This window comes from Odocoileus virginianus, chromosome 20, assembly GCF_023699985.2.
Source record: "Odocoileus virginianus isolate 20LAN1187 ecotype Illinois chromosome 20, Ovbor_1.2, whole genome shotgun sequence".
Taxonomy (NCBI): domain Eukaryota; kingdom Metazoa; phylum Chordata; class Mammalia; order Artiodactyla; family Cervidae; genus Odocoileus; species Odocoileus virginianus.
The window spans coordinates 7,103,120-7,124,068 of NC_069693.1; the positions used below are offsets into that span (position 1 = coordinate 7,103,120).

Consider the following 20,949-nt stretch of genomic DNA (forward strand, 5'->3'; position numbering starts at 1 on the left):
GAAATACAATTCTGTTAACACAAAGGTTAATCTTTTTGCAGAAGTTCTCAGCTAAATTTATCTAAAAAGTTTAACACACAAAGACTCTGCGGCTCTGGTGAGGCAGCCCCTGTTTAGCACTCCTGGTTAAAATTAATAATTATCTTATTGTTTTTACACTAGGGCTAAATTCTTAATTTTCTAGATCTCCAACTATATTAACAATAGTTTCCACTGCACAACCTCAGCACATTAACAGCAATCAAATGTTGATCCAATAACCACTTTTAAAATAATATTTTTTGTGTTCTCTAATAGGGCTTCCTCACCCCGTAAAGGGCTCTGTGCCTATTAGTTCCTTTTTTATGGTTAATTTCTATGTATAATATCTTTTGGCTTTCAGGCCTGTTGACAATTTATTGCTTGCACCTGGTGTAAATTTAAGCAACTTCAGTAGCTGACTCTGTCTTTTTTGTGGTTAATCTATTTTCTATTAGGTGTCATCTCCATGGGAACTAGATAGGATTACATTTTTACAGAACAGAAATGCTAAGGACTGCAAAAACAGCAGATATGGCACAAAACAGGCTCTTAGTCTAAAAGTTAATTACCTGCAAGAAGTCACCAGCTAATCTCTAACTAAACTATTTTCTATTAGGCACATTTGTGGCTATTTGTGGAGCTTTTCTCACCCCGCAGAGGGACCTATGCTTAATAGTCTCTTTTGTTAGCGTACTGTGCTTAGGATGTTTAGAACAATCATGAGCATTTTTTTGCAACGAGAGCACACATTTATCAAACAAGCCAGAATGCCAGCAAAAGGGTTTGAATTGAAGCATTTCCTTCATCCTTGGCCCCTACATAGGGTGCCAGCATCGGTTTATTAATTAGGGTTTTAAGTTGGTCTTTATTCAGTGAAAGAGAAGCAGGGGAGCTCTCGGCAGGCAACCCAAGAATCCGCAGCAGGGCGAACAAGACCAACAGCAGAAAGGGGGGGAGGATCCAGGGTGGGGTAGAGGCCGAGGCCAACCTGGAGGGTCCCTCATCCTAGACGGCCTTGCCTGCCATGTTTTTCCTTCATGACCTCGTTATGGATGGGGTCCTGGACGGCCTTGCCTGTCAGGTATTTTCTTCACGACCTCGTCACGGGTGGGACCTCCCATAATGGCTCCCGGCACACCTTGGCAGCAAGACAGTAATCCCTGCTGGCTGCAGCTAGAAAAAGCCCACACACAGCAATGAAGACCTGGCACAGCCAATAAATAAATAAACTTAAAAATATACATTTTTAATCCACCGCATGTCTACACCCTCCATCTTGTTACTAAACTCCTGGTTCCCTCCCATGACATCAAACTCAGGTTACCCCAGAATATTCTCTGAATGAGGTCACAGTTTCCCAATATTATCAGTCTTGTGACCCTCTCCTTTTTGGGGACAGGCACACTCATCAAAGACCTGGGAGAGATTAATGATTGTTTGATGTTGACTATAAAACGGATCTCCCAGTTCAACAGTGACTACTGCTAAAAGGCTCACGAGAGGTACAAAGAGCTCATCATCATGACAGGAAAGTTTGTGTGGTTTGAAGGGATACCCTTCCCAAGCCTGGATTACTCACCTGAAATCCTGAGAGAGGTGCAGGAGAGTTTCCTTGTTAAAGATGAAGATGTCTTACTGCTGACTTTCCCCAAATCAGGTAAGGAAGCAGGATCAGGTACTGACAGGATGTGGCTATGGCCTTCATTCATTCAGCAGACAGATGGAACGCTTTTTGTATGCCAACAATGCATTAGGGGAATAGAAATGTGCACTGATCCCACTGATGTTCAGAGAAAAGGATCGAGCCAGGCAGTTACACAGTCAGCTGAGTGCTCAGAGGGGGTAATCAAAGGTATCAGAGGAAACCACGGGAATGAAGCATAAGGCAGATTCAGCTGTTTGTAGAGAGGAGTGGAAGAGGATGGAGAGTGACGTCTGCAGAGGAAATGGGCTGCTGTTGTTTGGTCGCTCAGTCCTGTCCAACTCCTTGTGAATCTCCTGAACTGTAGCCCACCAGGCTCCACTGTCCATGGGGTTCTCCAGGTAAGAACACTGGAGAGGGTTGCCATCTCCTTCTCCAGGGGATCTTTCCGATCCAGGGATTGAATCCTAATCTCTTCTGTCTCCTGCATTGGCAGGTGGATTCTTTACCACTGAGCCCCCAGGGAAGCCCTAGAAGAAGTAGGGGAGGGACGTAATTCTGTGAGATGATGTATATGTTAATCAGCTTGACGGTGGTAGTCTTCACCACGTGACATGTAACAAATGAACACGTGCGCCTTAAATATACACATTCGTCTTTTTAAGTAGAATTTTGCCTCTTGCTTTTATTGTTATTCTTGATTTATTTTGGACTGTGTTAGGTCTTCATTGCCGCGTGGACCTTCTCTAGTTGCAGTGTGAGGGCTTCTCAAGAGGTAGCTTCCCTTGTTGTGGAGCCGGGGTTAGGGCTTCAGTAGTTGCAGCTCATGGCACAGTAGTTGCGGCACATGGGCTTAGTTGCACCACTGTCTGTGGGATCTTCCCGGGTCAGGGATCAAACCCATGTCTCCTGCATTGGCAGGCGGATTCTTTAGCACTGAGCCCCCAGGGATGCCCTATTTCTGCTTTATATGAAAGAGACAATAAGCTCCCTGCTAGCAGAAACAAGTCTTATCCAGTTACTTGTATAACATAATGGAGCAATGGAGAGTTTAGTCTTGTCATGTTGCCCCCACTGTTTTTGAACTGAGGGAGTTAAACATATACGTCCTTAACATGTTAGTAATAAGTCAATAAAATGAGGTGGGAGGGCTGGTGTGGGGAGTAAAACATAACTACCACAGCCAAAAAACTAGGTAGAGGAAATTACATCTAAATTGAGATTTAAAAAAAGAGTGAACATGGGGCTTCCCTGGTGGTCTAGAGGTTAAGAATCCGCCTGCCAATGGAAGGGACATGGGTTCAGTCCCTGTGTCCACATCCTGTGGATCAACAAAGTCTGTACACCACAAGTATTGAGCCAGTGCTCTAGCACCCACAAGCCACAACTGCTGAAGCCCGTGTGCCTAGAGCCTGTGCTCCACAACAAAAGAAGCCACCACAATTAGACGGCTTCTCAGCAGCCCCTGCTCACTGCAACTAGAGAAATCCCCAGTGCAACAATGAAGACACAGCACAGCCGTAAATAATAAAATAAACAGATTTTTTTTTTAGAAAAAGGAAAGAATTAGCAGCAAGAAAATAATATGTTTCTTTAAAAAAAAAAATAAGAATGAATGTGAAATTATTTTGTGAAAAGAGATATTTTCCAGGACTTCCCTGATGGTCCAGTGGTTAACAATCTGCCTGCCAATGCAGGGGACATGGGTTCAATCCCTGGTCCGGGAAGATCCTGCATGCTCTGGAGCAATTATGCCCGCGTGCCACACCTACTGTAGCCTGCCGGCTCTAGAGCCCATGCTCTGCGACAAGAGAAGTCACGGAAATGAGAAACCCGAGCATCATAACTAGAGAGTAGTCCCCCACTCACCACAACTGGAGAAAGCCCAAGTGCAGCAAGACAGCCAAAAACAAATGCATAAATAAATATAACTTTTTTAAAAGGAGGGACTTTCCAGTAAAGTATCAGCATAGATAGTGGTCAGGAATTGGAAAAGAACTTGACAAATCCACTGAACTGAAAGGATGTGGATCATCTATCTATGAGGGATGGGGTCATAGAGGGACTGTGATTGGGCAAGAAGCAAGGCTGAAGTTATCGGAAGTGCTGTGGTAATGATAAGCCAAGGGCAATGGGAATTTGTTCAAAGGCCAAGAGCAATGGGAACACGTTCAAAGGATTTAAGCAAATAGCCGAAGCATAGAAGCAATCCAGAGGTCCACTGACAGATGAATGGGTAAACAAAATTTACTGTCCACATATTGTAGAATATTATTCAGAATTAGAAAGGAATGGAGTTCTGACACATGCTATATAACACAGATAAACTATGAAGACATAGTATATATGAAGGGAAGTGAAAGTGTTAGTCGTTCCAGTGATGTCTGACTTTTCATGATCCCAGAAACTGTAGCCTGCCAGGCTCTCCTGTGCATGGGATTCTTCAGGCAAGAATACTGGAGTCTGTAACCATTCCTTTCTCCAGCGATATTCCTAACTCAGGAATCAAACCGGGGCCTCCTACATTGCACCAACTGATATATGAGGGAAAGCCCCTTGTGGCTCAGCTGGTAAAGACTATGCCTGCAATGTGGGAGATCTGAGTTCAATCCCTAGGTTGGGAAGATCCCCTGGAGATGGGAAAGTCTACCCACTCCAGTATTCTGGCCTAGAGAATTTCTTGGGGTTGCAAAGAGTCAGCTAGAACTGAGATGTCAGATTAATAGTAAATACCCTTGAAATGTTGTGACTGTATGAGTATTTTACCTCCATGATCTTTCTCTCTAAAACCCAGAAACCCAGTCTAATTATGAGAAAAACACTGGACACACCCCAAGAGAGGGACCTTCTCCAAGATACCTGACCAGTAATCCTCAAAACTTTCAAAGTTATCAAAGACAAGGAAAGTTTGAGAAACTGTCACAGCTAAGACAGACCTAAGGAGACATAAAGACCCAATGTAATGTAGTGTCTGGGATAGGATCTTGGGCCAGAGAAACTATATTAGGTTAAAAACTAAGGAAGTCTGAAAGAAGTATGGACTATAAGAATTTTTTACACTATATTTACAACTTTCCTATACATCTAAAAGTGCTGAAAAAATAACAAAGCTTATTTAAAATATATTTTTAGGATTTCCCTGGTGGTCCACTGGTTAGGATTCTGCCTGCCATTGCAAGGGACACAGGTTCGATACCTGGTCCAGGAAGTTTCCACATGCCCTGGCACAACTGAGCCCCTGTGCCACATGTTCAGCCCAGCTGCCTAGAGCCCCAGCTTGGCAAAAGAGAGTAATCCCTGCTGGCTGCAGCTAGAAAAAGCCCACACACAGCAATGTAGACCTGGCACAGCCAATAAATAAATAAACTTAAAGATATACATTTTTAATCCACCACATATCAACATCCCCCATCTTGTTACTAAACTCCTAGTTCCCTCCCGTGAAGTCAAACTCGGGTCACCCCAGAAGTTTCTCTGAATGACTTCACAGTTGCCCAATATTATCAATCTGTGACTCTCTCTTTTTACGGGCAGGCACACTCATCAAAGACCTGGGAGAGATTAATGACTATTCAAGGCTGACTATAAAACACATCTCCCAGTCCAACAGTGACTACAGCTAAAAGGCTCACAAGAGGTACAAAGAGCTCATCATCATGACAGGAAAGTTGATATGGTTTGAAGGGATACCCTTCCCAAGGCTGGATTACTCACCTGAAATCCTGAGCTCTCTGCAGGAGAGTTTTATTATTAAAGATGAAGATGTCTTACTGCTGACTTTCCCCAAATCAGGTAAGGAAGCAGGATCAGGTACTGACAGGATGTGGCTATGGCCTTCATATATTCAGCAGACAGATGGAACGCTTTTTGTATGCCAACAATGCATTAGGGGAATAGAAATGTGCACTGATCCCACTGATGTTCAGAGAAAAGGATCGAGCCAGGCAGTTACACAGTCAGCTGAGTGCTCAGAGGGAGTAATCAAAGGTATCAGAGGAAACCACGGGAATGAAGCATAGGGCAGATTCAGCTGTTTGTAGAGAGGAGTGGAAGAGGATGGAGAGTGATGTCTGCAGAGGAAATGGGCTGCTGTTGTTTGGTCGCTCAGTCCTGTCCAACTCCTTGTGAATCTCCTGAACTGTAGCCCACCAGGCTCCACTGTCCATGGGGTTCTCCAGGTAAGAACACTGGAGAGGGTTGCCATCTCCTTCTCCAGGGGATCTTTCCAATCCAGGGATTGAATCCTAATCTCTTCTGTCTCCTGCATTGGCAGGTGGATTCTTCCCACTGAGCCCCCAGGGATGCCCTAGAAGAAGTAGGGGAGGGACGTAATTCTGCGAGATGATGTATATGTTAATTAGCTTGACGGTGGTAGTCTTCACCACGTGACATGTAACAAATGAACACGTGTGCCTTAAATATACACATTCGTCTTTTTAAGTAGAATTTTGCCTCTTGCTTTTATAGTTATTATTGATTTATTTTGGACTATGCTAGATCTTCATTGCTGCTCTACGTCTTCATTGCTTCATTGCTTTCTCTAGTTGCAGTGTGACAGCTTCTCTAGAGGTAGCTTCTCTTGTTGTGGAGCCGGGGTCAGGGCTTCAGTAGTTGTGCCTCATGGCACAGTAGTTGCGGCACACGGGCTTAGTTGCCCCACTGCCTGTGGGATCTTCCCGGGTCAGGGATCGAACCCATGTCTCCTGCACTGGCAGGCACATTCTTTACCACTGAGCCCCAGGGGATGCCCTTGGGGCATCTGCTTTGTATGAAAGAGACAATAAGCTCCCCGCTATCAGAAACAAGTCTTATCCAGTTACTTGTATAAAATAATAGAGCAAGGAAGAGTTTAGTCTTGCCATGTTGCCCCTACTGTTTTTGAACTGAGGGTGTTAAATATATACGTCCTTAATTTGATAGTAATAAGTCAATAAATCGAGGTGGGAGGGCTGAGGTGGGGAATAAAACATAACTACCGCAGCCAAAAGGCAAGGTAGAAGAAATGACATCTAAATTGAGATCAAAAAGAGTGAATGTGGGGCTTTCCTGGTGGTCTAGAGGTTATGAATCCTTCTGTCAATGGAAGGGACACTGGTTCGATCCCTAGTCAGTGAAGATTCCACATCCTGTGGAGCAACTAAGCCTGTACACCAAAATCATTGAGCCAGTGCTCTAGCATCCACAAGCCGCAACTGCTGAAGCCCGTGTGCCTAGAGCCTGTGCTCCACAACAAAAGAAGCCACCACAATTAGACGGCTTCTCAGCAGCCCCAGCTCACTGCAACTAGAGAAATCCCCAGTGCAACAATGAAGACACAGCACAGCCGTAAATAATAAAATAAACAAGTCTTTTTTATTTTAGAAAAAGGAAAGAATTAGCAGCAGAAAATGTTTTTGTTTTTCTAAAAAAAGAGTGAAGGTGAAATTATTTTGTGAAAAGACATATTTTTCAGGACTTCCCTGATGGTCCAATGGTTAACAATCTGCCTGACAGTACAGGGGACATGGGTTCAATCCCTGGTCCAGGAAGATCCTGCATGCTCTGGAGCAATTATGCCCGCGTGCCACACCTACTGTAGCCTGCCGGCTCTAGAGCCCATGCTCTGTGACAAGAGAAGTCACGGAAATGAGAAACCCAAGCATCACAACTAGAGAGTAGTCCCTGCTCACCACAACTAGAGAAAGCCCAAGTGCAGCAAGACAGCCAAAAACAAATGCATAAATAAATATAACTTATTTAAAAGGAGGGATTTTCCGGTAAAGGTATCAGCATAAATAGTGGTCAGGAATTGGAAAAGAACTTGATAAATCCACTGAACTGAAAGGATGTGGATCATATATCTGTGAGGGGTGGGGTCATAGAGGGACTGTGATTGGGCAAGAAGCAAGGCTGAAGTTATCAGAAGTGCTGTGGTAATGATGAGCCAAGGACAATGGGAATCTGCTCAAAGGCCAAGAGCAATGGGAACATGTTCAAAGGATTTAAGCAAGTAGCCGAAGCATAGAAGCAACCCAAAGGTCCACTGACAGATGAATGGATAAACAAAATTTACTATCCACATATTTAGAATACTATTCAGCCTTGAAAAGGATTGGAGTTCTGACACTTGCGACAACATGGATAAACTATGAAGACATAGTATGTATGGAGTGAAGTGAAAGTGTTGGTCATTCAGTTGTGTCTGACACTTGGTGATCCAATAGACCCTAGCCCTTCAGGCTCCTCTGTCCGTGGGATTCTCCAGGCAAGGATACTGTAATGTGTAGCCATCCCCATCTCCAGGGGATCTTCCTGACTCAGGGATCGAATCCGGGTCTCCTGCATTGTAAGCAAATTCTTTTATCATCTGAGTCACCAAGCTCTGCATGGTATGAAGTATCAGAAACAGAAAGTAGAATGGTTGCCAGGGACTGGAAGGAGAAGAAAATGAGAAGTTGTTACTTAATGGGCACGAGGTTCAGCTGTGCAAAATGGAAAAGTTCTGGAGATCATTTGCACAACCATGAGAATATTCTTAACCCTACAGAGCTATACAGGGCTGCCTGGTGGCTCAGTGGTAGAGTCCGCCTGCCAATGCAGGAGATGTGGGTACAACCCCTGGGTCGATAAGGTCCCCTAGAGAAGGAAATGGCAACCCACTCCGATATTCTTTTTTTTTTTTCTTCTTTTTTTAAAAATTAATTTATTTATTTTAATTGGCAGCTAATTATCTTACAATATTGTAGTGGTTTTTGCCATACATTGACATGAATCAGCCATGGATTTACATGTATTCCCCATCCTGATCCCCCCTCTCACCTCCCTCCCCATCCCATCCCTCTGGGTCATCCCAATGCACCAGCCCTGAGCATCCTGTCTCAGGCATCAAACCTGGACTGGTGATCTGTTTCACCCTAGATAATATACATGTTTCAATGCTATTCTCTCAAATCATCCCACCCTCGCCTTCTCCCACAGAGTCCCAAAGTCTGTTCTTTACATCTGTGTCTCTTTTGCTGTTTTGCATATAGGGTTATCGTTACCATCTTTCTAAATTCCATATCTATGCATTAGTATACTGTATTGGTCTTTATCTTTCTGGCTTGCTTCACTCTGTATAATGGGCTCCAGTTTCATCCATCTCATTAGAACTGATTCAAATGAATTCTTTTTAATGGCTGAGTAATATTCCATGGTGTATATGTACCATAGCTTCCTTATCCATTTGTCTGCTGATGGGCATCTAGGTTGCTTCCATGTCCTGGCTATTATAAACAGTGCTGTGATGAACACTGGGATGCCTGTGTCGCTTTCAGATCTGGTTTCCTCGGTGTGTATGCCCAGAAGTGGGATTGCTGGGTCATATGGCAGTTCTATTTCCAGTTTTCTAAGAAATCTCCACACTGTTCTCCATAGCAGCTGTACTAGTTTGCATTCCCACCAGCAGTGTAAGAGGATTCCCTTTTCTCCACACCCTCTCCAGCATTTATTGCTTGTAGACTTTTGGATAGCAGCTATCCTGACTGGTGTGTAATGGTACCTCATTGTGGTTTTGATTTGCATTTCTCTGATAATGAGTTATGTTGAGCATCTTTTCATGTGTTTGTTAGCCATCTGTATGTCTTGTTTGGAGAAATCTCTGTTTAGTTCTTTGGCCCATTTTTTGATTGAGTCATTTATTTTTCTGGAATTGAGCTGCAGGAGTTGCTTGTATATTTTTGAGATTGATCCTTTGTCTGTTGCTTCATTTGCTATTATTTTCTCCCAATCTGAGGGCTATCTTTTCACCTTGCTTATAGTTTCCTTTGTTGTGCAAAAGCTTTTAAGTTTCATTAGGTCCCATTTGTTTATTTTTGCTTTTATTTACAATATTCTGGGAGGTAGGTCATAGAGGATCCTGCTGTGATTTATGTCAGAGAGTGTTTTGCCTATGTTCTCCTCTAGGAGTTTTGTAAAAGAATGAAACTAGAACACTTTCTAACACCATACACAAAAATAAACTCAAAATGGATTAAAGATCTAAATGTAAGACCAGAAACTATAAAACTCCTAGAGGAAGTGCATTCATTAGCTGCCACTCTGGTATTCTTACCTGGGAAATCCCATGGACAGAGGAGCCTGTAGGACTGCAGTCCATGGGGTTGCAAAAAGAGTTGGATAGGACTGAGCGACTAAACAGCAACTGAACCATACATTTAAAGAGGGTTAAGATGGTACCTTTATGACCTGTATACATTATAAGGATTTTTTTAAGTCAGATTAAAATGATTGATCATATTTTTCCTTTCTTTATCTAGGAACAAACTGGTTGATTGAAACTGTCTGCCTGATTTACTCCAAGGGGGATCCCAAGTGGGTCCAATCTGAGCCCATTTGGAATCGCTCCCCCTGGGTAGAGAATAAGTATGGGTATGAATTACTAAAGGAGAAGGAAGGCCCACGTCTCATCAGTTCTCACCTTCCCATTCAACTCTTCCCCAAGTCTTTCTTCAACTCCAAGGCCAAGGTCAGTGTACAGTAGTCAAGACAGTCTTCATCAGGGCTTCCCTGGTGGCCCAGTGGTGGTGCTCTGTCATTTAAGTCGTGTCCAATTCTTTGCAGCCCGATGGACTGTAGCCCACTGGGGTCCTCTGTCTCTGAGATTTTCCAGGCAAGAATACTGGAGAGGGTTGTCATGCCCTCCTCCAGAGCATCTTCCCAACCCAGGGATTGAAGCTGCATCTCCTGTGTCTCCTGCATTGCAGATGGATTATTTATGATGAGACACCAGGGAAGCCCCAATGCAGGGGACACAAGTTCAATTCCTGGTCAGGGAAGTTCTGCATGCCGTGGGATGCAGCCAAAAAACAAAAATATAAAATAAAGATAGACTTGAGCAATGCTTGTTAAACTACAATTTGCTTAGGAATCACTTGGAAATCTGACTGAAATGCAATTGTATTCAGTAGATATGGGGTGGGACCTGGGAGTCTTTATTTGATGGTGACACAGCTATACTGGAATACAAATGTGTAGACCATTCTGCAGGTTATGCTAGCTAGGTGTAAGCCAGAGACCAAAGGAAACGATCATGCCAAAATCTTAGAAAACCACATTTAAATCCAAACTAGAATTTATAACTGTATTATACCCTGAATAATCCTCCTTTGTTGCTATAAAAAATAATAATAATAATTAGCCAGTATTAATTAAATAAATACCTCCTGCCACTTATGTAGACGCACCAGAGAGTTGTTCATATGAGAAGCAGCACACTTAAATCAATGCCTAAATTCAGGGTGATTACTCAGCCTTCATGACTGGTTTTTCTAACCACTATGTGTTTCTACATCCAGATGATAGCCTGGGTGGTTTGTTTGTGTGGCTGTACCACACACCAGGTGGGGTCCTATTTCCCTGACCAGGGATCAAACCCACACCCCCTGCAGTATAAGCACAGAATCTTAACCACTGAACCACCAGGGAAGTCTTTGTCTTTTTCTCCATTTTTATGAAAGTCATAAAGGTTGGGGACAAGAAGGAAGGTTAGAAAATGACTTGATTTTTCATCATCCTATTTTTCTCTTTAAGATGATCTACCTCATCAGAAATCCAAGAGATGTTTTTGTGTCTGGTTATTTTTTCTGGAGGATTGCAAAATTCGTTGAGAAACCAGAATCACTGGAAGAATATTTTGAATGGTTCATCCGAGGAAACAGTGAGTGAATGTAAAATATGAAAGCTAAGGGTTGCCAGAGTCTTTCATCAGACTTCTTTTTTCCCCTTTTAAACCCAACCTGATGTCTCTACATCTTACCAACCCATGAGTATCTCCATCACCACTGGAACCCAGATTTTCTAAATCCACATACTGTCTTGTAGAGCAGCAGAACCTCAACCAGCCTCTGTGTTTGCCCCATCAGAAACTATTTTAGCTGTCTTCTGAGTCTCCAGGATCTGTCTAATGCTAGCACCAAGCACTCATATTCTTTCCTCTACTCTCCTGAAAGTCAGCTTTCATTGGCTTTCTGAGCAATACAATCCTGACTTTTCACCATTTTTCAGATGCATCTTCCCTATTCCTTTATTTATTTATTTTGGCCCCATTGGGTCTTCACTGCTGCACGAGCTTTCCTCTAGTTGCTGAGAGTAAGGGCTGCTCTTCATTGCAGTGCACAGGCTTCTCATTGCAGTGGCTTCTCTTGTTGTGGAGCTGGGGCTATAGGGTGCTCAAACTTCAGTAGTTGTGGCACGTGGGCTGAGTAATTGCAACTCCCGGGATGAAGATCAAAGATCTCAGACCCAGCCCAGACAAATAATTTTTTTTTTTTTTAAAGAAAGAAAGGCTCAGACATGGTAGTGTCAGTCGCTCAGTAGTGTCCAACTCTTTGCAACCCCATGGACTGTAGCCTGCCAGGCTCCTCTGGCCATAGGATTCTCCAGGCAAGAAAACTGGAGGGGGTTGCCAAACTAACAGGACTAACAGGAGCGCAACTCCACCCATTAGCTGATGATTGGATTAAAGCTTTGTTGAGAGAGGCTCTGTCCACCAGAGCAAGACACGAACAGAGATGAACAATACCCTGGAAGGAATCAGTAGCAGAATAACTGAGGCAGAAGAATGAATAAGTGACCTGGAGGACAGAACAGTGGAAATCACTGCCACAGAACAGAATATAGAAAAATAATGAAAGAAAGAAAATGAAGACAGCCTAAGAAGCCTCTGGGACAATATTAAATGCACCAACATTTGCATTATGGGGTCCCAGAAGAAAAAGAGAGAGATAAAGGACCCAAGAAAATATTTGAAGAGATAGTAGCTGAAAACTTCACAAATAGTCAACCAAGTCCAGGAAGCTCACAGAATTCCAGCAGGATAAACCCAAAGAGGAACTCACCAAGACACATAGTAATCAAACTGACAAAAATTAAGGACAAAGATCAAATATTAAAAGCAACAAGGGAAAATGACAAATGACATACAAGGGAACTCTTATAAGGTTTATCAGCTGATCTCTCAACAGAAACTCTACAAGCCAGAAGGGAATGACATGGTATTTTTAAAGTGATGAAAGGAAGAACTGACCACCAAGAACACTCTACCCAAGAAGACTCTCATTCAGATTTGATGGAGAAATCAAAAGCTTTCCAGACAAGCAAAACTTAAGAGAATTCAGCACCACCAAACCAACTTTACCACAAATGCCAAAGAAACTTTTCTAGGCAGGAAACACAAGAGTAGGGAATGACCTAAACAAAATACACCCAAAACAATTAAGAAAATGGTAATAGGATCATACATATCAATAATTAACTTACATGTAAATGGATTAAATCCACCAACCAAAAGACATAGACTGTCTGATCAGATGAAAACGTGCATATATGCACTTCCACTTACCACATCACTCTACTTAACCACCCAACTTGTACATAATTATTTTATATTGTTGAGTTAATCACATTTCCATTATGGGTTACAATTTTAATTGTCTTTTACTCTTTGTCTGGCTATTGATTGTGAAAAACTAATAAATATCTTTTACTATTGTGATTATGTAACTATTACTCACTTAACACCATTGCATCACAATTGATTAACAGGAAATAATAGAATTTTATATCATCAAAACTACCATTTAATAGAAAAACCTGTCATCACTTTTTAAAATCCAGATTCATGTTAGAATTATCTTGAAATTTTTTGAAAAATACAAATGCCCAAGTTTTGCCTTTTTTTCCCAAAGCTCCAGATGTGTTTCTAATGAGCAACCATGTTTAAAAATAACTGGACTATATGCTGATCTTTTATCTAGCTTGTTTCACTTTTTCTATTTGGTGATCCCATTTCATTTAGTTTATGTTTTCCAATTTCTCCATCTCCCCCTTTTTTTGATGTTCTTTCTCAAGCCTTTATCAAGCATAATAGAAAAGCTTTCATATACATATATGTATGTATAAAATATGTATAATATATGTTTTAGAAACTTACGAAATTTTGCCTACCTATAAAACTTAGAACATTTTGATCCCACTTGTTTGACTTAGTATGAATAGAATGCTAGATTCTAATTAAAAAAAGACTAGATATGCAAAAAGCAACAAAGGTTTACCGTATAACACAGGGAACTGTAGTCAATATCTTGTAAAAATCTATAATGGAAAATAATTTGAAAAATAATAAATAATATATGCATATTGTTGTTGTTCAGTCACTAAGTCATCTCTGATTCTTTTCGATCCCATGGACTGCAGCATGCCAGGCTCTTCTGCCCTCCACTATCTCACAGAGTTTGCTCAGATTCATGTCCATTGAGTCGATGACGCTATCTGACTATACACCCTCTGCCGTCCCCTTCTCCTTTTGCCTTCAATCTTTCCCAGCATCAGGGTCTTTTCCAGTGAGTCGGCTCTTTGCTTCAAGTGACCAAAGTGTTGGAGCTTCAGCTTCAGCATCCGTCCTTTCAATGAATATTCAGGGTTGATTTCCTTAAGATTGACTGGTTTGATCTCCTTGCTGTCCAATATGTATAACTGAATCATCTTGTTGTACACCTGAAACATTGTAAGTCAACTAAACTTCATATAATATATATATATATATACATATACTAAGAAAGAAAAAATACAGAGAAAGGAAATCTTCAAGAAGACATGCCTCGGAATTTCCTCATTGATGAAATCTGTTTGAAGAACCACAAAGCCTTGCAAAGAATTATTACAAACAAATCACCTAGCCTCTAAGAAAGCTGTAGTAGGAAAAAGAAAAGAAAACCTTAAACCAGAGGAAAGACAGTTTCCCAAAGAATAATGATTCCAACAGCAACATTGAAGGCAAGATGGTGGGGGGGTGGAGGGCAGGGAGGAAGCAAGAGGTGTGGAAACAGTGAGAATAGACCCAACAACTAAACATTCGAAAGGCAGAACATATTAGGGGCAACCAGATCACTACTTCTTAGGTCACATGGCTTTCTGGACAAGATCTCCTTACAGCATATAAAGCTGTATACAAAACCTGCTCCAAGTGAACTGGCCTTGTTTAATTTTATCGGGTTTCTAAGTTTTTTGGTTTTGGCTGAGCTGGGCCTTCACTGCTTTGCTCGGGCTTTCGTTGTGGTGAGAGGGGCTGCTCTCTAGTTGCTGTGTGTGACTTCTCACCGCACTGGCTTCTCTTTGCTGTGGAGCACGGGCTCTAGGCATGTGGGCTTTGGTGGTCGTGGCCCACGGCCTCAGTTGCTCCAGGTCATGTGGACTCTTCCTGGTCCAGGGATCAAACCCTCATCCCCTGCACTGGCAGGCAGATTCTAATCCACTGCGCCACCAGGGAAGTCCCAGGCTTTTTAAAGGGATAGTGCATGATGCTGGATACTAGTTATAACAAGCATAAAAGTGCCCTGAGTTGTGCCAGCATTTATGTCCACAGAGTGAACATATATATGGATCCCTGTTTTTATTCTGTGTATCATCTAGTCATTCTTTCTACCTCCTCTGTATGCAGTGCCATTTGGATCATGGTTCGACCACACTCGGGGCTGGATGTCCATGAGAGACAAAGAAAACTTCCTGATACTGAGTTATGAAGAGATGAAATGGGTAACTCTTGCGCTTATAATCAGCAAACTCTTTCTCATCTTCACTCCCTCTAACTTCCCTCCCTTCCTCTGTGTCTCTCTTCCACCTTCTCGAAGTTTAGCCTTGTGCATGGTCGTAAGAAGTGAGAACTTAGCCACCAGGTCCTTATTGCCCTGTTTATGGTCAAACGCCACGCTGTCTTTCATCATGTATTCTTTATCTCATCTTACAACATCCGAGAACTGACTCATTGGAAATGACCCTGATGCTGGGAAAGATTGAGGGCAGGAGGAAAAAGGGACGAGAGAGGATGAGATGGTTGGATGGCATCACTGACTCGATGGCTATGAGTTTGAATAAACTCCAGGAGTTGGTGATGGACAGGGAAGCCTGGCATGCTGCTGTCCATGGGGTCGCAAAGAGTCGGACATGACTGAGCGACTGAACTGAACTGAGCTGGACAACATCCAAAGGGCTTTTTCCATACACTGAGGCAGAGTACAATAGCTTGTGCTCACACTGGTCACTGGTTCTGTAATTTCTAGAGGCATATCCTATGGTGCTGCTGATAACCTAGTAGTGAGAGGGGTCTGAGAAAGAAGATGGGAATGGGTAGAAGCAAGCTGAGTTCCAGAGATGTGTTCAGCTGTCTGACATCCCAGATGGACTGGTGGGAGAAAAATTAAGTCATAAAATCGATCAGTATGATTACTCTGAGGCCAAGTACTGAACTGAGCAGGGATAGGCAGGAAAAGCTGGCAGACGATACTCAAAACCAGTAAAGCTGATGAAACCACAGAGAGAAGAACTTTAACCTTTCGTGGTATCTTGGAGAAAAGGAAAATAACACAAACACTGGCTTTTGCTTCTATCCGAGAAACATTACTTTCCATCATCTTCTTCCAGCTACTTCTGTTCAATCCTCAATGGCATCCACACGAATTTCCTTTTTACCAAGGAGTCTTTTGTAAATAACAATTTACCCCAGTTATTTGTTTTCTTTTTCTCTCTCTTCCCCCCCCCCCCTTGGGGGGATGGTGGTGGTGATTTTTGTTTGTTCAGTGTTGCTTTTTTCCTTTTTCCTTCTTTTTTCTTTCTTTGATGTTCTTTTGTTCTTTTATATTTTTTCACTGTGTGTTTTCTTGTTAGACCATACTGAAGGCTCGTGGAATAAAGCAAAAAAATTAAATCATTTTAGCTCTAAGAGGAAAGTCTCTGATTCAAAGCAAAGCCTTCCTGGTTATAAAACCTATTTTCTTATAATCTCCCAGGATCATGGGCCAAGAAGTAATTATTGAGATAATAAATAAGAAGACATGTTAAAGCTCTCTTGTGTTTTTCAAATGTTAGTTGTGAAAAACAGCATTATTTGGGCACATAGCCAAGGCTTGAAATCAATTCCTTAAATTTTTGTCAAATTCTCCCTGAAACTCTCCTGCCTAATCCCGCTCATAATTGTCTAGAAGCCCTTCTAAAGTCTCTTTGGAAAACTCAGTATTTTAGTGTTAAGGTGTCCTGAATTCAACTATACTGGGAAATCTTTCATGGTCCTTCCATCTTTTTTTTCCAACTGTTCTTTAAGTCATTTTTGTTTGTTTGTTTATTTCTTAAAATTTTTAGCTCAGTGGTAAAGAATTTGCCTGCCAATGCAGAAGCCCCAGGAGACACGAGTTTGATCCCTGGGTTGGGACGATGCCCTGGAGGAGGAAATGGTAACCCACTCCAAGGCTCTTGCCTGGAAAATCCTGTGGACAGAGGAGTCTGGCAGGCTACAGTCCGTGGGGTCACGGAGAGTCAGACACACCTGAGCACAAACAGGCATGGTTGCTTTACAATGTTTGTTGTACAGCAAAGTGAATCAGCGAGGTGTTTACATATTTCCCCTTTTTTGGATTTCCTTCCCATTTAGGTCAACACAGAGCATTGACTAGAGTTCTCTGTGCCACACAGTAGGTTCTCATCAGTTACCTATTTACTTAGTATTGACAGTGTCTATGTGTCAATGTCAATCTCCCAGTTCACCCACTCTGGACTCCTCCAACTCTATCTCTACTCACGTCTCTACACTATTTCCTCTTTTCCTCTCCCCTCTCCTCCTCCTCTTTCTTTTGTCTCCTCCCCCTCATCTCCTTTTCTACGTTCTTGCTCTTTCACATAATGTCTCAGATTTTCTCTTCTTCTAGGACATGAGGAGCGCTGTGGAGAAGATCTGCCAATTCCTGGGCAAGAAACTAGAACCAGAAGAACTGGACTCAGTCCTCAGAAACAGTTCTTTCCAGGCCATGAAAGAAAACAACATGTCCAATTATTCCCTTGTGAAGGGTTTGCATTTAGAGGAAAATGGACATCTTTTGAGGAAAGGTAAAAGAAAATGTGCTGCCTTCAAAATGGATCAGAAAATGTAGAAGTTACGCTTACAACCATAACTGGTTAGTGCACTAACCATTGGGAGTAGGGACTGTTTGAATTTATCAATGTAAATTGCTCATCACTTGAGATTGTCTCTTGTGAGCCCTTATCAAGAGTGTCTCTTTTTATAGTACTGAGGTGAGCTGCAGGCTCTTGGAGAAAGTTTTTCAGATATAGTATGGTGATCAGTCTTATGCAAGGCCATTCAAACTCTCTCTCTCAGAATTTAACATGGAAGATATTTCTTCTGCAAACAGTAACCAGGTTAATTCACTATTCTTGCTAACTTGCTAGCTGTGATTGACCCAGAAAATTAGGACAGGATTAGGAAAGTTCATGTTTCTGTTACTCCTAGTGATTGAACCTAGAGAAATATCCTCAACAACAACAACATGAATGTATGAAGAACAGCTCAATTGGAAAAAAGGAAAGAGGAAAGACTTTTCACTTAGCTGAGAGCCTGTCTTGTTATCAGACATTATAAAGCTCCCTGTGATGAGAAATTAATCATGTCCATATCCTTGAACTCAAGATGAATGAACAGAATATACAGCATAGAGGGGGAGGAGCCTATTTTCCCAGAATCCTTTAGTTCAAATAGATCGAAGACGTGATTCATGCAAGGAAGAAATGAAATGGACGTCCCTGGTCGTCCAGTGGCCAATACTCCGTCTCCCAATGCAGGGTGTCGGGGTTCCTTCCCTGGTCAGGCAACTAGATCCCACATGCTGCAACTAAGACGTCAAATGCCACAGCTAAAGACCCCACATGCTACAACAAAGATCAAAGATCTCGAGTGCCACAGCTAAGACATGGCACAGCCAAATAAATAAATAAAAATAAACAATTTTTTAAAAACCAGAAAGACCAGTTAGATTTCTAATACAATAATCCAGGTGAGAAATGATGCTAATTTGGATGTAGGTGGTAGAAGTAGAGGTTGCGAAAAGTGGCTAAATACTGGTTCTATCAGAAAATAGAGCTGCATTATTGCCGACAGATTATACACTGGGAGATAAGAGAACAAGGGAAATTGTTTCAAGCAGGCAGAAGTCTAAATGGGTATGACTGCCAGGCAGTATAAAGCAACAAACCATTGGTCATTCTGCTTTATTAGCTCTGATTTCCATGTCAAGCAGACAGAAGAAATAGATCCAGGGCTTCCTTGGTGGGCCAGGTGTTAAGAATCAGCCTCTAGCGCAGCGGACATGGGTACAATCCCACATGCCTTGGGACAGCTAAGCCCATGCATTGTAACCACTGTTCCACAAGAGAAGCCACTGCATTAGAAGTCCGGGCAAGGCTGGAGAGGGGCCCCCAGCTGCTGCAACTAGAGAAAGCGGTGTCGGCAACAGTGACCCAGTGCAGCCAAAATAAATAGATAAATAATTTTTATAAATAAATAAAATAAAAGGTGCACGGATGTATTGTGTGCTCCTTAATAGCAATACACTTTTAAAAAGAAAAGCAACAGATTCAGGAAGACAAGTAGGGGAGTCTTGAGACCGACCCCCAGATCTGACATGAGCCTCTATTTTATGTTTGCCAGGCGTGACTGGGGACTGGAAAAATCACTTCACGGTGGCCCAAGCTGAAATTTTTGATAAACTATTCCAGGAGAAGATGGCAGACCTTCCACAAGAGCTGTTCCCATGGGAATAATGTTCTAAATCTTCCAGATCTTATATGGATATTGATATTTGTTCTCCTGCCCTTATACATGTGAGTGACTGGGGGTAATTGCATAAAACCTGTTATTTCATCATGGTGTTTTGAATGATCAAATCTCTGCATCTGACAACTTGACTGTTAAATTTTATCAGGGTACCCCCAATTCACTTTGTGGCATCCCGACTTTTTAAAAACGTTTATCATGTTTCATCTTATTCCTATAGAGTGGTAAAGAAATAATATAACAATTACTCCCCAATTATGTCAATTTTTAAATAAAACTGAGAAATAAAATTACAAAGCAGATAAGGTGTCTTCTCTTTCCATTGCCTGTATCTCTACAATTTACTATTATGATGACCTTGAAGTATATCATTTCCAACCTAGCATTATTCCCTTATTATGTGGTGTTTGACCATAAACAATATATAGAATTTAGGGAGGGTTTTTAAACCTAGAAAAATGGTGTCCTGAATAATGCACTCATCAACTTGCTTTTCAACTCAGTATTTTCTGTTTGGGTGTCTCTGCATGTTGATTGTATAACTCATTCATTATTAGGTATTGAGATTTATAATTTAATCACCTATCCTCCTTCAGATTAATTTGGATATCTTCCCTGCCAATTTCTCCTGATTTAAAACATGGCTTTAGCCTAACATATGGCCTAACCTCGGAGAATGTTAGATAAATGGATTTTTTAAATGTGATATATACAAACAATGGGATATTATTACTGAGTCTTAAAGAAAGATGTTCTGTGAAATATGGATGAACTCGAAGGGCATTCATATTAGTGAAATAAATCAGACAGAAGAACAAATAGTGTGTGATTCCACATACATAAGGAACATAAAAGAGACAGATTCATAGAAAAAGAAAGCAGAATTGTGGTTGCCAAGGGCTGGGGGAAGGGGACATGGGGAGCTGTCACTCATCAGGTGCTGTCTTAGTCATACAAGATACAAGAATATGTTCTAGAGACTTACTCTACAATGTTGTGCCTATAGTTAACAATACTGGGTTGTGCAATTAACACTTTGTTAGAGGACTTCCCTGGTGGTCCAGTAGTTAAAAATTTGCCTGCTGATGCAGGGGACACAGGTTCAATTCCTGGTCTGGGAACTAAGATCCCACATGCCTCAGGGCAACTAAGCCCATGCTCCACAACTACTGAGCCTGTGCCCCAGAGCCCAGGAGCCACAACCACTGAAGCCCTCGGCCCGAGAGCCACCACAGTGAGAAGCCACCCACAGCAACTAGAGAAAAGCCCACGCAGCAACGAAGACCCAGCATAGCCAAAAAAAAAAAAAGATTAAATTAGTTTAAAAAAAATTTTTAAATCAATCAGTATACGTCACCATACCCACAAACTAAAGTAAGAAAATCACGTAAGTGTATCAACTGATGCAGAAAAATCATTTAATAAAATTCAATATATATCCTTTTCTTCTAATGTTTGAGAACCAGTCGTTTTTCATTTTATTTTATTAAATTTTTGGCCTTACTGTGCAGCATGCAGGATCTTATATCCCCCCATCGGGATCAAACCTGCAGTGAAAGCACCAAGTCCCAACCACTAGACAGCCAGGGAAGGTGTCTGGTACAGATCTTTTTACCTCCTTGAGTACGTTTATTCCCAAGTATTTTATTCTTTTGCTACAACTATAAATGGA

The 20,949-nt window shown here is 41.8% G+C and overlaps 2 protein-coding genes across 5 annotated transcripts in view; one reads left to right on the forward strand and one right to left on the reverse strand.

Moving 5' to 3' along the window:
* ELSPBP1 (epididymal sperm binding protein 1) overlaps positions 1-3,710 on the reverse strand; it is a 113,534-nt gene extending 109,824 nt beyond the window's left edge. For 2 of the 3 annotated variants that reach the window (XM_070450625.1, XM_070450624.1), the window contains exon 1: positions 1,601-3,710. The gene's annotated coding sequence lies outside the window, so the exon portion shown is untranslated. The remainder of the gene's footprint in view (positions 1-1,600) is intronic. The other variant, XM_070450626.1, reaches the window with a different exon arrangement.
* Positions 1,494-19,582, forward strand: LOC110150756 (sulfotransferase 2A1). 2 transcript variants are annotated; one of them, XM_070450622.1, is made up of 7 exons: positions 1,590-1,678; positions 5,198-5,455; positions 9,940-10,148; positions 11,213-11,339; positions 15,120-15,214; positions 17,377-17,554; positions 19,152-19,582. In XM_070450622.1, the coding sequence occupies exons 2-7, from the start codon at positions 5,320-5,322 to the stop codon at positions 19,262-19,264; spliced, it is 858 nt and encodes a 285-aa protein (XP_070306723.1). In that variant the 5' UTR covers positions 1,590-1,678; positions 5,198-5,319; the 3' UTR covers positions 19,265-19,582. The 2 variants fall into 2 exon arrangements, with proteins under 2 accessions (XP_070306724.1, XP_070306723.1); XM_070450623.1 differs by lacking the exon at positions 5,198-5,455 and having other exon boundaries at positions 1,494-1,678.
* The last annotated feature ends 1,367 nt before the right edge of the window (positions 19,583-20,949 follow it).